The 14,677-nt window shown below is 34.3% G+C and overlaps 1 protein-coding gene across 1 annotated transcript in view; it reads right to left on the bottom strand.

Moving 5' to 3' along the window:
- Window positions 1–14,677, bottom strand: part of CNTN5 (contactin 5) — a 267,712-nt gene that overhangs the window by 215,902 nt on the left and 37,133 nt on the right. The window contains exons 2-3 of the mRNA XM_062514906.1: window positions 10,761–10,979; window positions 2,214–2,337 (exon numbers count right to left, since the gene is read on the bottom strand). Of these exons, the coding sequence (XP_062370890.1) occupies window positions 2,214–2,337; window positions 10,761–10,979 (343 nt within the window). The remainder of the gene's footprint in view (window positions 1–2,213; window positions 2,338–10,760; window positions 10,980–14,677) is intronic.

Here is a 14,677-nt window from a genome sequence, read left to right as displayed (position 1 = left end):
AGAAATAAATTTACAAAATGCAGACATATCTTAACATTGGAATTTTTGAGTGCTTTAAATGTTCTTTTCATATAATTTCAAATAAATACGCACTGTGCTTTTATTTTGGCCGAAAATAATTATTAGCAGCACAAGCCTCAGAGCACATGTAAATAAAGGTCCAGTGCAACCCGTCAGAGTCTTTGGCAATGTGGTTGGGCACCTATATATATACTTAAGTATAGATATACTCAAAACTTTGTACATCTGTAGATCTTTTGAGACTAAATTCCCTGTACATTTGTCCTGGAGAATAGTATCTTCCTCAGAGAGTAATTTCTACCTCTTGTCCCTCCCTTGAATGGTAGTGTGCATTACAAATGCCGTGCAGACAAGTGGAAAAACAGAAGTTAAACTGTGCTGTTTCAATTAGGTCTTTTCAGTTAAATCTCTTTTTCCATGAACAACAGTCAGGAAAGTTTGTTTATGAGGCTGCTGACACCAATTAATCTCTGGAGAACTGATGAAATGGATATCAAAGAAACATAAAACAGCCCACGTTGGAAGGGATGTTGCTCCAGTGTAATATGGAAAATGGCACCTAAATGAGATAATCAAGCATTTTGTTCATTTGCGTCTTGAAAACCTTCAGTAATTACTGAGGAGTAAGAAACCTTCCTGCCTCTTGCTTTTTTCATGTGGCTGTTTGTGAAGAAAGAGTTCCTATCCTCTTTGTAGTGACCCATTAAAATATGCTGAAAGTCTGTATTTGTTGATTGCATTCCACTGGGAAAAAGCAGAAAAACTGGATTGAATAAGAAAGAAAGGAGATGGTGTAGATTCTCCAAAGACAAAATTTCTACAAGACTAATGAGGTTGTCTGGGAGATGTAAATATAGGACTCTACTCCTTTGGGGGTGAATATTTGTCTTTTCCCCATAGTCACAGGTTATGTTTAATAGACTGACAGTACTTTACAATGTGTGGAACTAATCACTTTTTTTTTCTTAATAAACAAATCAGCAGTAGGTAACAGAAATTACATAAGGAGTGTCAGTAAAGAAGAATGCAACGTAGCTTTCATACCACTTAGTGAGGAACTCATGCTATTCTACCTTGGAGAATTTCTGCATATTGATTCCTAATGCCATGTTACATGTTTTAGTCATGCCTGTGCTGTCTGCGGGTTGTATCATGCATCAGATTCATTTAACAAGTCTATATGTTGCAAAGAGGCAGATTTAGTTCTGTTGTGTTAGGGATGTCTAAGGATTGTCCTGCTTCTGGATTTATTTAAGTTATAAAAATGCAAGAGTTTTGATTAAAGTAACTCTAAGGAAAATTCAGCTGGAATTCTGAAGAATCCACAAGTCAAATATAGGTAAAAGGCAAAAAATGAAATGCAGAATTGATTATTGCCATCTATGACAAAACACCACAAGAGTCCTTATGTTCCCTTTGTAATTGAAGAATGACTCTATGAGAAAAGATGAAAGGTATATGGAAAAAAACCACCAACCATATGTTCCCCCAACCCTCTTACATCACTTGTGATTTGAATAAAATATGAGCAGAGACAGATATAGCAAATGGGTAAAGTGACTGCAACATACTGTTACCACCTGTAAGTGTGCACCATCAATAAACTGCACTCTGAGGCTCACAGGTGTGTCATCACAAGACTAAATAATGGATAACTGTGGCATACAAGTCTGTATGGAAAAATAAGCAACATGTGATGGTTGCAGAAGAATTAAATGATAGGCTTGTGAATGAAAAAACACCAGATTTGACTCAGCCATGATATCTTGTAGTGTCAAGTCACATTATTTAATGTACCTATACTTTGCTGCCTTCCCTATATAGCTTCCCTTGTAGCTTTATAGATGCTTAGAAATAATAAAAAAGTACCCAAAGAATTAAATATTTTGTTTTCGTCAATTGTCACAGGCACAATTCAATAAACTGGACAAAAGGAGTCTCTCCACATGGATAGAAATGATGCAGAGAGTACATCCTTTGAAATGTAAAATATTGCTTTGCCTTTAATCAGTGCCACTTCTGCTTCTCGCTCATTCAGAACACAAAAAGCATTCAATCAGGAAAACCATTAATATCAGAGAGCTGTTTCTGTTGTTTCTCACCAAAATACATTGATTCTCAGAGTAGGATTGCAGTGGTTAATATTCTGAAAGCTAAAAAAAAAAAAAAAAAAAAAATTGTGAAACAGGTACCTGTATGTGGGAGTAGGATTTCCACGTGCTTGACAATTCAGAGACACTTTCTTTTCTTCAGAATCAGTTGGAAAAATCATATCATCTGGCTCTTGTACAAACACTGGCCCATAATCAACACTTTCTGTCAAAAAAGAAGTGCTACAGTTTAGGAAACCTGAAAAAATGCGAACTAGTTAATAGATTTTATAATGTGAGATTGAAGTATGCATAAATATATTTGTTTTCCAAGGGTTCATTTTGCATTACTTTAGATGTTGCATTAAAAAAATATTATTAAAAGGAAAAAAAATAAAAGGAAAGATAAAGAATGAACTTAAGAAATATTACTAAGTGAAGAATAAAACCCATAGAATGATTTAAAGTGTTTATTATGCCTATGAATTGCTTTCTCATCAAATATATTTTGTCCTGAAGTCTAGTGAGAAGTTCAAGACCCTTAAGAGGAATTAACTCTGTTTATAGAGAACAAGGTAAACAAAAAATTTCCTACTGCTTGTAGCATCTAATGTCACAGAAAAGTAAAACACAATTTTCCCCTTTTTGTCAAAGTGTTGCTGAGAAAAATCACTTTGAAAATTAATGGCAGCATATGGTGTCTGTTATTAAATAATATATAGCTAAATCTGAATTTCATTTTCCTTCCACTGTCTTCTCTAATTTTGGCATGTACCTGTATCTTGATAAAAATTTACATTTCTGAACTAGAAAAGCTGGATAGACTCATAGATTCCAGTTTATTCATATTATGAAGTGAGGTGTAAGACTTCAGAAAAGTAAAAGGTCACAAGCAGAATATTCCTGATCATGTTGGTCTGAATAAATAAAATTCTCACTGTGCACCAGAAGGCTGTGGAATTTTAATCATTTTAGACTTACACCAGACTCTTGGATTATTTAATCACATCGTGCTCTTCATTTTTAAAGCACTAGCCTAATGATTTTTGTGCAGGGAGATAGTGGCATTGTCCTGCTACTTGCAGGACAATGGGAGCAGGGTTTTCTCTGTTGGTTTTAGGGTTTAATATCTTCATGGGTTAGATGTCCTCCATTTCTTACTGAGGACAGCATAGCACATTAAGCAGTTTATAACATCCTGCTGTATTTGTCCTGCCAACAGCAGCTTGAAGTATAAAAGGTACACTTGAAGACTTGGGTTTGGTCACTGACTTGAAAATTATTTATTACATTGTTTTACCAACTCCACAGAACTTCAACCACATATTATGGTTTCACAGTTTTGGGAACAGCAAACTTTATCATACTGATTTTATACTGTGTCATACTAATAATAAGCTTTATTTGTCATATTATCTAAGGCTAATAGCCTCAGAAAATCTGGGTAGACAGGAAAAGGTACATGGCACTACAGGTCTTGGTACAGAAAAGAAAGACATGGAGTCTGAAAAAGGATGAAAAATGTGGGAGATACAGCATGCTAGTTTTGAGATGAGAATTTCCATGTCCTTAAATTCTTACATTTGGGGTTTCTCAACTCTCACATCACACAGTAAAAAGATGACATAAGACCCCACTATGCTATTCAATCTTTCTTTTTAGTGACTACACACTTATTATACACTTCAGTTTTGTCTTTTTACACTATTCAAATGCAAATTTTGAAAATACCTATATTTTCAGGTGTTTATGCTTCTGATAGAATAGATTCAAATAATTAGCCTGTTGATTTGTAAAATCAGCAAATAAGAGCAGCAGCAATTAGTAGTTCCTCTTCCCCGTGATTTTTCTGTTTATTAGCCCTACTTGTAGGACTATGTATATCGTGTGGATTGCTGTTTTGCGTATTTATATTACTGTGTAGGTGGATTGCTTTGCTTGGGTTTATTCACAGAAATGTGTGCACATGTGCTCTGGAACAAATACCTGCATTATTAAAATAAAATAAAAAAATAATAAACACAAAACAATCACAATAAATGATTTCTGATATATACTGATATTACTGAAGTTAAAATAACTCCAGTAATAAATTTTGAGGACTGCATCTTAAAATGCCATGGGAGAAATGGATTTAGCTGGCAAAAGTAATTTTATGACAGGGAAATGTTGGTACAAATACAGTCTGTGGGTTGTTTCTTATAATTTGGTCACCTGCTTCTTGCACTGCACAAAAGAAAATACTAGTAAATGTAGGTGTAAATACATAGAACTGACATTGAGCTAGAATTTAGCAAAACCAAGAATTAATTAAGCATAAGTAATCTAAACCATGGCTTTAGATTTATGTGTTATTTCATGCAGATTAGAAGGCATATAGATAGGGTGCATATTAATTAAGATTAATGATTTTATCTTCTCCCTAGGAGGGAACTCTGTGGATAAAATATAATTTCACAGTCTCGGACTGCTGGAAAGAAAAGTAAAAGAAGCAAGACTACATGCAGGACCAGACTATGGCATGTTCTTCTCCTCTCCCTAAGCCACTCGGACGGAGATTTCTGCAGCTTTGGGCTCAGCCATTGACCTTAGGACAAAGAAGGACCTCCAGCCCCAGTCTGCAGCACACCGTGGTCCCACAGAGAGCTGGAGACTCCCCTCAAGTCACAGAGAGGACAGCAACCCAACCCTTCCGTGTGACCTTGAAATAAAATTTTCTGATTCATGAACCATTGACTGGTTCTTCTGCTTTGTGTGGTCTTTTTTGGGGGAATTATCCCTGTCCTTATCCTTATTGCCCTCATTTTCTTACTCTATTTATGTATATATCTTTGTACGTATGGATAGATAAACTATATATTCACACACACACTCTCTCTCACACACAGCTAACTTGGACCTATTCTGTTAAGCAGGATTAGCACATTAATCATTAGTCACAAAGGACACTCCTTTGTGAGTATCCATGGCAGGATTTGAGCTCCACACCTTAGTTTTTAATTTCTAACTTACCAAGAACATAAAATTAAATGAATATTCAACACACATGTTAGCATGCATATATTTCAATTTACTATCATAATTTCTCAAGGGAAATATTTCTGTTCCTCATGGAGGCTTTTACTGAATAAAATACAGAATACTGATTGCTTTAAGTGCTATCTTATTTAAGAAAAGTTATTTACCAGAGTCTTGAGAATACACATGTGCACTGCAAACAGCAATGCAACAGCTAGTTTGTTGTCCCCTTACAAGTTTTAAGTTGCTATTTTTAATCTAGGCAATTAAAAGCACTAAGTGCTCTCATTAGGATTTACTATTTCAACTAATATCATCCAGAAAGGCAAGGAAGATATTCAAAATATAAGAAAATTCCCTCTTTTAAATTCTTAAATATTCTTCAGAGCAGTGCTTCAATATTCTCTGAGTACCAGTGTTCTTCTTACAACACTGAAAATTTCTGGAATGTGTGACTTCTTATTGCCAAGTACTTAATTCCTCATGGGACCATAAACTGGATTTGGTATCCTGCAACTCAGACAGTAGCCAAACTGTTGTTTCTTTGTCTCTTCTCTACAGACATTCTTTCATACTTTCATTCTCTCCCTCAGTTACTAATGAAGGAAAATAAATCAGATGTTCTTTAGTTCTTCTTGCAGAGTAATGCAGATATCACAACAACAAACTGCAGATGAGAATAAAGTTTCCTGTGTTTTAAATCCTATAGCAACTGAAATAGTGTAATGCCTCAGCAGTTGCTTTCTTGCCACCATTGTTGATAAAATTTGAGGTCAGTTAATACACTGAGAAAATGAATTAATTCCTGGAACCTTGAGAACACAGAGGTGGGCAAGAAAGAAATATGACTGTGTTTAAACTCCTGCATTGTAGCAGCACTGGCACTATTACTTTTCATGCCTGATAATACTAAATGCTGTATTTCTAAAGAAGAAAAGAAATGAGGTTATTATAAATGCTTTCCTAAATAAGTACCCTCCAAGACACATGACTGATCTAATCAGTCATGGAGGCATCTTCTCAGTCTGAGCTACTAATGGGAAGCAACAGCAGACATGTTATGTAAGGGAATATACTTAGACAGCCTTTGTATATTGGGGAAGGAAGTATTCCTTCAGGCTTCTCCCCTTCCTCTGCTCATGTCCCTTTAGAAGTACTTTTTACAGGGCCAGGAAGAATGATTTTCTATTGCTCTATTTTCCATCCCCATGTTTCAAAGACTTCTTGAACCTATATAGAGATGAAGAAGTTTGCTAAAGAAAAGCTGCACAAGGAATGTAAAATGATAGAACTTCTAAAGCAGCCTCAAAAGAGAGATCAGTAACAGACTTTCCATCTTAAAATACAGATGATTGTACTCTGCATACAGGCCCTATCCAGAAAAGTTCCTACTTGACACAAAGCAAACCAAGCTACATCCCAATGACTTAGATATTAATCTATTCAGGACACATTAAGAAGGTTGAAGAAAATGTTGTTGATATGGTTATATATGTTGCTGGAATACATATATAAGAAGAAGTAATTAAAACCAACCAAAGATATTTCATTTCAGATTGGCCCTACAAAGTGAAAGATACTTTTTGGTAAAGGTGGATTACATTATGATGCTACTCACTGTCAACCTTGTTTTTGAATTTCTCTATTTCCTTTATTGGTTTACAGTTTCTGCTTGTTGTATGAACTTAAGGTGCTGACTTTAAAGGATCATCTGATTACCTGCTTTATCAGGGAACCAGACAGTTTAACCTGTTCAGTATATTCAGAAATATTTTAGATGTATATTTACATTGATTTAAATGGAAAACTATTGCTTTCCCCACATAAAAGCTAGAAACTATTTAAAAAAAAAAAAACAATTTTTTTTTCAGTTCAAACACTGAAAAAATGTATTAACTTCAGTGCTGATATTTATTTTACAAGTAGATACTATGATATAATCTTTCATCTTTACACGTAAGAAATAAAAAATTACTATTCATTTTAATATCCCTATATGTCAAAATATTAGATATTTTCAAAATTTCAATGTAATAAAAAAGAAGCCCACAAATTCATGAAGCCAAAAATACATCCCAATGATTAAATCTTTGTGTCACATAGTTTAAAATTAACAAAGGTGGCTTAAATTTGCAATAATTATTTTGCATATATATAAGCATATATATATATATTTACAACATATGCATTTGTAAAAAAACATTTTAATTTTTTAACTGTGTTTCAGTCAATGTAAAAGCTGAGAAACTTTGAGATTCCTTTTGAGGTAAGATGAGGCTGATACAAGTGCCTCAAAGTACATACATTGGTTCTAGCCTGCTGCATGGTGGAACATTGTATAGAACATGCATTATTAAGTTTATACTTCAAAGGAGATTAAATTATTTTCATATATTTTCAGATTTATCTTTTCTTAAACCTGTTTATTTGCTTATTAAGCAAGTTGATACAAGATTTCACTGTTGCTTGAAAATGCTTTCTCTGTTCTGTGGTCTGAAACAAATAAATCTGTTCTAAATCTAGCTTGTAATATCTAAACTGCATGCCATATGAATCAACATTGTCAAATATTTTTTAGCAATGGAAAAAAAAAAAAGTAGTTTGTGTTTATTGTTCAGGCTGGTAAGTACTGAATCTAGAAGATGATGGGGAAGCAGGAATTCTCATTTTACAAAAATTAGATTCAGGTCTTGCATATCTTGGGGTTCACTGATTCAAACACTTTCAGTTGTGACACAGACTCTGCTCTTCATTTTCTTGTAAAATGTGTCAAACCAAAGATGAAAGGACAAAGAGAGTCCTTATTCAAGGTTAAGTTCAATTACTGTTACTGCAGCAATTCCAAAAGTTTTTGGAACAGTTAGAAAATAAAAGAGTTTGCAGTTTTATGATCCTTCAGAAGTGTTTAATGAATAATTCATACTTACTATTCACATTTTTAGTAATGATTTTATGCATTGATACGTAATTTGAAGACAACGACCACATTGCCTTAGCTGCATGTTTACGCTAAATAATTCCAGGTAGTTTAAAGTCAGCAGTGAGCTAGAGCATAGTTCTTTTAATTTAAGATATCAGGAAACACATGTTGAATTGAAAGTGCAAATGAAATAGCATCAACTCAGTACAAAAGGACCTTTTTTACAAGTCATGTCAGGTGTTTGAGCATGTCTGCTGGGAAATCATTTGGGAAGTCACTTGAGAAGTGGTACAATTCAGCAGCTAATAAAAGTATTTTTGGGTGTTTTTTATGGCAAATTTCTCTCCTGAATTTATGCCATACATTAGACATTTGAATTATGAAAATTCTCTATTATGATAATATAAAACATGTTTCCTCTCCTCCTAAAAATATCCTCTCACTTGAAGCAGTGGTGTCTCATTACCACAGGATGCTGTAGCATTTCCTCATTTAGGAAGCCAAACAGGACCACTTAACTCTATCATCACATCACAGTTATAGGATGAATATTAGACTATCTTTACTTCAAGACCTGAAAAAATGGAAAACAAAAACAAAAACCCAAAAAATACCTTGAGGCCAAATAAAAATCAAGAAATTTAGTAATATAAATAAGTGTAATGACAGATAATTGAAATAGTCACTTATTCTCAGTTTCTAAATATCAAAGATATTTATTCAGGCATCAAGTTATCAACAGAATTGATAGATGTTTTGAAAATAAGTTACATTCAGCTTCCACAACAGATGTGTTCAAGTCTTCTTAGATAATGCAGATTATCCTACTTGGTCACGTGCTGATCTTTTCTAAATACTGTTTCATACCTATGCTTGTGCTGTGCAGGCATTTCAGTTAATCAAGGGCTTTTAAAATATTATCAGGTGACTCAGATTTACGTATTTCTACAAGTGTCTACACAGCTGGATATACCAAGATCTGTGAGTGAAATAAGTATCTTAAGACTATTTTATGTAGTTTTTAGAAGCATGGTGTTCCTCTCTTCTTGGTCAAATACACTATTCATTGGGCCTTGTGAGGTATGGCCCTTTTACAGTTTTGTCTCCAGTCAGTGGTTTCTCACTTGCTCCTGAAAAACTGATGGATCTCAACTTCTGAGCTGCAATGTGGCCTCAATGTTTTAAGAAGAGTCATGATTACTGACCTAAATGATAGATCATACCTATGGTACGATGATCATCCCTGAGGTATTATCTCACCGTGCTGTCTGGAGATGTCCAGGATTTCTAGTTTTAGCTTGTACTATATTATTCAAACAGTCCGTATTTTTTTGCTTTCTCCTTCAGTCTTTAGACACCCATGATGTAGAAGATCAGGATAATAAACTAAAGTTCTAATAATGGATATTAATGTTAACCTGCCCTTAAAAGGTTGTCAGGGAAGAGTTATCAGGGTCTGGTGAATGGGGAAAAACAGACTTCACTCTAGGCACTGTTTAAAAGAGTAGTACTCTGGAAGGACAAATGGAGAAACCTTCCCTGATTCCAGAAACGGTATCAAATAGAATTTATCTGCTGACAGGATCAAATTATTTCATTTCTAGATCAAACTTTATTCAGGGAAGATATTTATGCTTATATATAAGCCATTTTTCCACAAGAAACACATGCATACACTGTTAATTTTCAATACATGCAAGATATATTCTGGGGAAAAAGAAATAAGACTTTGTTGAGAGAAGAAGTAACCTGTTATCACACTCATGATGTTGTGTGAATTTCACTGTACTGTAAGATATTAATCAAAATTCTTTCCTCTTTTACATCCTTAGACTAATATGCTTATGTATCCTCTAATTTCTCCCTCCCTCCCTCCCTTCCTATCTTCTCCTTCCTTCCTTCCTTCCTTCCTTCCTTCCTTCCTTCCTTCCTTCCTTCCTTCCTTCCTTCCTTCCTTCCTTCCTTCCTTCCTTCCTTCCTTCCTTCCTTCCTTCCTTCCTTCCTGTCTTTCTGTCTTTCTGTCTTTCTGTCTTTCTGTCTTTTTTGACTGCAATCCAGGTAATTATTGTCATTAAAGAAATAGCATTAGAAATCTGGCCTTTTAAAATGTAACCAAACATGGGGAAACATATATTATTACTCTGAATTATTGCATTTAGCATGAATGACACTGTATGACACCAGAAACTCTGTCCAAGCATACACATAAGTACATGTATAACAGAGTTGACTACATAGAATAGATGACTTAGAGAAAAATTACTTTCATAAGGTTTAATCTTCATGTTTAATTTATATTAATGTCATTCATGATGAAATAAAAAAAATTCCAAGGAGAAAAAAAAGTATTAAAAGTGGCTTAGATTTTACTGCTAGATGAAATCCTCCTGCAATGGAATTTCAAATCATTGGTTTGTTATTTTCATGTAGCAGCATCTTCATAAGACCATTCTGCACAGGAATCTTTAAGAGAAGATATCTTAACCTAGAAATGATATTTAAATTAATGGTGAGTTTAAGGTGACTCCAAACAACTTAAAGGAAAGCAGCTCATTTTGACCTTGTGGCATTTAATAAAACTCAAAATTATGCCTTAGAAATACTTAGAAATGATACTAAGAAATACTTAGAAATTACTTAGAAATAAGCTGACAAAAATGCATTGATTTTGAAAAATATTTCCAAGTTTTAGAGGGGGAAGCTACACTTACCATCATGTTTGAAGGTCTCTGAAAAGTGGTAGAGGTTTGTTGGGGAGTGATAATGCTGTGCAGCTCCTCTCCAGCCTGGTGAAGACACACTTCCTAATGAAGGACTGCTTAATCGTGGTCTGTTCTTTGAATTAAATGAGGCTAAAGATGAACTACCAGATTTGATTCTTAGGATAGCCGCATATGATGTGGGGAGACCAGGAACAGCGTCTGAATATTCTGGAAAATAATAATAATAAAAAAACAAGTGAACACTGAATAGAGACAAAATCTATCACTTTACAAAAGAATGTTTAGTTAAGCAGTAGAAATGTAGAAAGGTTTTATCTATAAAAGGAGTGACAGACATATCCTTGGCTTGATGAAAGACTCAGCTTCTGAAAAGAATTGGGTGGCAGCACAGTGCTCTAAGAAAATTTCCTTGCAGCTCTAACCATAATAAAAGAATCAAGTGGTCATTAAGTTTCTTAATTATGGAAACATGAGTTTTCGGTGTTTTTAACTCTATTTCTACAAACCTGTATTTCTACCTCATAGTGAAAAAGTGTCTGCCAGGTCACTATCTTTCCTTCACAGCCTTCCTTCACTTTGTATGTGCAAGGCAGAAGCACTGGCTGAAGCTAAATAGGCCTCTCAATTCAACACTACTCTGCAAATCAAGCAGTCTAGCTAAACAGTCCAAGAGTACCTGTACACACAGATGTCTCTCCCTAAAACATATATATTCTAGAGCAATCTCCTCTGCTGTCTCTTCAAGTTCCCTTTTTTACCTTTTCTGACTCTATTTAAAATTTCAGTGTTTACAAATCAAAAAAATAGTGCTCAAGTTTTCAATCCCTGCATAATGCAAACATAAGAAATAAATTACATTATAATAGATTAAAAACTATAACTCAGGACCTGCAGGAAAAAAAACAAGCAGAAGTATTGAAATCAGTTGTCCAGAAAATGCAACAGTATTAAGGAGGTGAGAAGAATATTCAAAAAATAAATTCATAGAGGTGAGCAAAGGGATCTAGACTGCCTTTGAAGGAACAGGTCTTTTGGAGGACAACTGGAAGTGTCTGGAAGGAAAAAAAGATCACTATTCTGTCATCTCTGCTGGTGATAAATATTTAAAAACCAGACAGCCTCTTCACATTGGCATATCATGTTTGCTGTTTTTAGGCTATGACTCTCCTGTTTGCGTATGTAACACAATGAGCCACTGTAGTAAATAGGTTTCAACAACACTGCAAAAGTTCTGACAACTTCTTTTTGCTGAAATATTTTGTGTAGGCAATTTTGTGAAATGAAGTTGTTCTGTGCTGCCTCATCAAGTTAAGAAGACAGCAATTCTTCTCCCACTTAAAAATAAAAAAAAAAAAAACACCCTATAATTCTTTGTTATCTAGTGGAGTAGAGAGCACTACCACAGTGGTAGTTTCAGGATTTGAAAGAACAGAAGAATTTACAAGATCTCAGATGGCATGAATGCAAAATGCCATGGTAAGAAAGAGAAGGAAAGGCTACAGATGTAACTTGACATGGTGAGAAGGTCCTGCAGTAAGGATAGTGTTACGTAATCTGTTTTCTGACCTTCTATGGTACCTTGCTTTATTTGGCTGGGATTAGCGATCAATGTGAAATTTCACCCTGACTCCAGTTGCTCTGTCATGGGATGTTGTATCTGAGTAAAGTTTCTCTTGTAAAACATAACTAGAAATGGTTAATAAATTATGTATAAGGAAATATTTCACGTTTTGTTTACTGAAAGTCTGCAGCCTGTGATCCTAACTGACAACTACAGCGGAAAACACACTTACATGAAAACAAAAACTACTTCCTAATTTGAGAATTCACCTTCAGAGATTTACACTTCTGAACTGCCTAGTTACAGTGACTTAATTAGAATATATTTTTCTTGGAGTAGTATTTGCAGTAAAATTATTCCTTTAATTTGGTTTGGATTAGACTTCTGAGATTTGGGAGAATAAATGTATATATTCCATTATTTAAGTAAACAGTTAAACTGCTGGAGAATAGATATTGCTCTCTAATGTTGTTTTTTTTTTTTTTACCAGTCTACCCTAAAAATCCGTGAGAAATTTCATCAAAACTACTATGGGTCATTCTCAAAATGCTGCTGTCCTTGACCTGCACAATGTAATTGTTTGCCCTAGCCTCATTCTTAGAAATAAGCTAAGTATTTGGGATGAAACATCCAAAGGTTTCTTCAGCTGCAAGAAGTTGCAGACAAATATATATCCTTACCAAATGGTAAGTATATCAAGCAACTAGAAACCAGCCACAATAAAATCAGTGACTTGGGTTAGCCTTCATATTTCTTTCAACTAGAACCACCAGATTTATAGTAGTTTTAACAGTGGCATGACACTTTTAAGATAGGCTATTTCTTTTTAATTTCCAGTGCACATTTTCTTAATGGATTTCCAACAGCAAACTGATATGAAATAGTTTTGGTAATGTTTTAATGAATTTGTCATAACTCAATAAATTATTCATACATCTCTTATTATTTGCAACACACGCTGCTCTTCAGTCAGATTGGTCAGACTCAAGACAGCAGGGAAAACAACAGAGCCATAGGTAATAGAGAACCTGTCTTCCATTGATTACTGATGGAGTTTATTTGCTTTTAAAGAAAAACAAAAGTATGAATTCCAAGATAATGTGAAATAATTTTATTGCTGTAATTTGTAATATATATGTCAGGTTAAATTTAACTTTATCTCATGTGTGTTGTTGTGGGACAACAAAGCTTACTCTGAGGGAAAGGGGATCACAAGACAGTAAATGTTTACTCAAGTTCCTTGGGTACAAATACAAACCACAAATACTACCCTGTCATATTTTATAGTTTGTTTTAAAAGGCACAACATAACTCAATAAATCTCAAACAATGGTACACAGTAATTTGACCAAAATGCATTTTTTCTTTAAACAGGCAAAATTGACAATGCAAATTCATAGAATCAATCCCAAAATTTCTTTGAAAACTGTCTTTGTAATGTTTGAACTTTATAGAGAGTAAAGGATTCTGACTTTTGGTGTGATGTTTTGTTTTCCTTTATTCCTTTTTTTCTATAAGTGACTCCTGGTCAGTTACTAACTCATTGACATTTCTCAACTACCTAATTAAAATGTAGACTGTCTTATAATACTTGCAAATGTGACCTTCATTTGTGTATTTTTGTGAGCTAGCATGTTTAATCAAATGTCACTAAGAATTAGAACCCATTTTTTTCATTGTAACTTTTAATTACATTGTTTCAGTCAAAGTTTTCAGTCTTCTAAGCTTACAGAAATACATGCATTCATTTTGTAAATGGGATTGTATCAGTGTTGCTCCTGACATTTTTAAACAGAAATAAACTTTCTGCCCTGTTCTGTGCATGCACACAGGTTTCTGCTTAGATTGCTCAATGACGTAGCTTGGCAATAACCTGGGAGAGAAATACAATAACAGCAGGAATCTGTGTTGATAAGTTGCCCATCCAGGTCATCTACTATGAGAACTAGGATCACTACTAAAACACAGCAAAATGTGAATACATTATGTTTCTCTGATGAAATTTTATTAACTGTAACAAAGAACCCAAACCAGACCCAAAAAACCACCAAAACAAAACCAAAGACATACACCAAAAAGCTTCAACCAAAAGCCAACAAACCAGACACACACACAAAAGCCTCCAGAACTAAGTGGAAGCCAGTAGATTTCTCAAGACCTTGGTAAGTTCATCTGGTCCTCCTCTGTGCATTTCCCACTGTGGTGGTTTAGTTTATCTGAGAGAGATTTTATTTGAAAGTTGCTATTTTATCCCACTTATCACTCAAAGCAATCGACAACATGATATCATTGCATTGTCTATTGACATTGTCTTTTGACACTGCATTGTAAAATCATCAAAATC

Source organism: Cinclus cinclus, chromosome 2 (assembly GCF_963662255.1).
Source record: "Cinclus cinclus chromosome 2, bCinCin1.1, whole genome shotgun sequence".
Taxonomy (NCBI): Eukaryota; Metazoa; Chordata; class Aves; order Passeriformes; family Cinclidae; genus Cinclus; species Cinclus cinclus.
The sequence above is the reverse complement of the archived record's forward strand: the minus strand, read 5'-3'. Positions and strand labels throughout refer to the sequence as shown.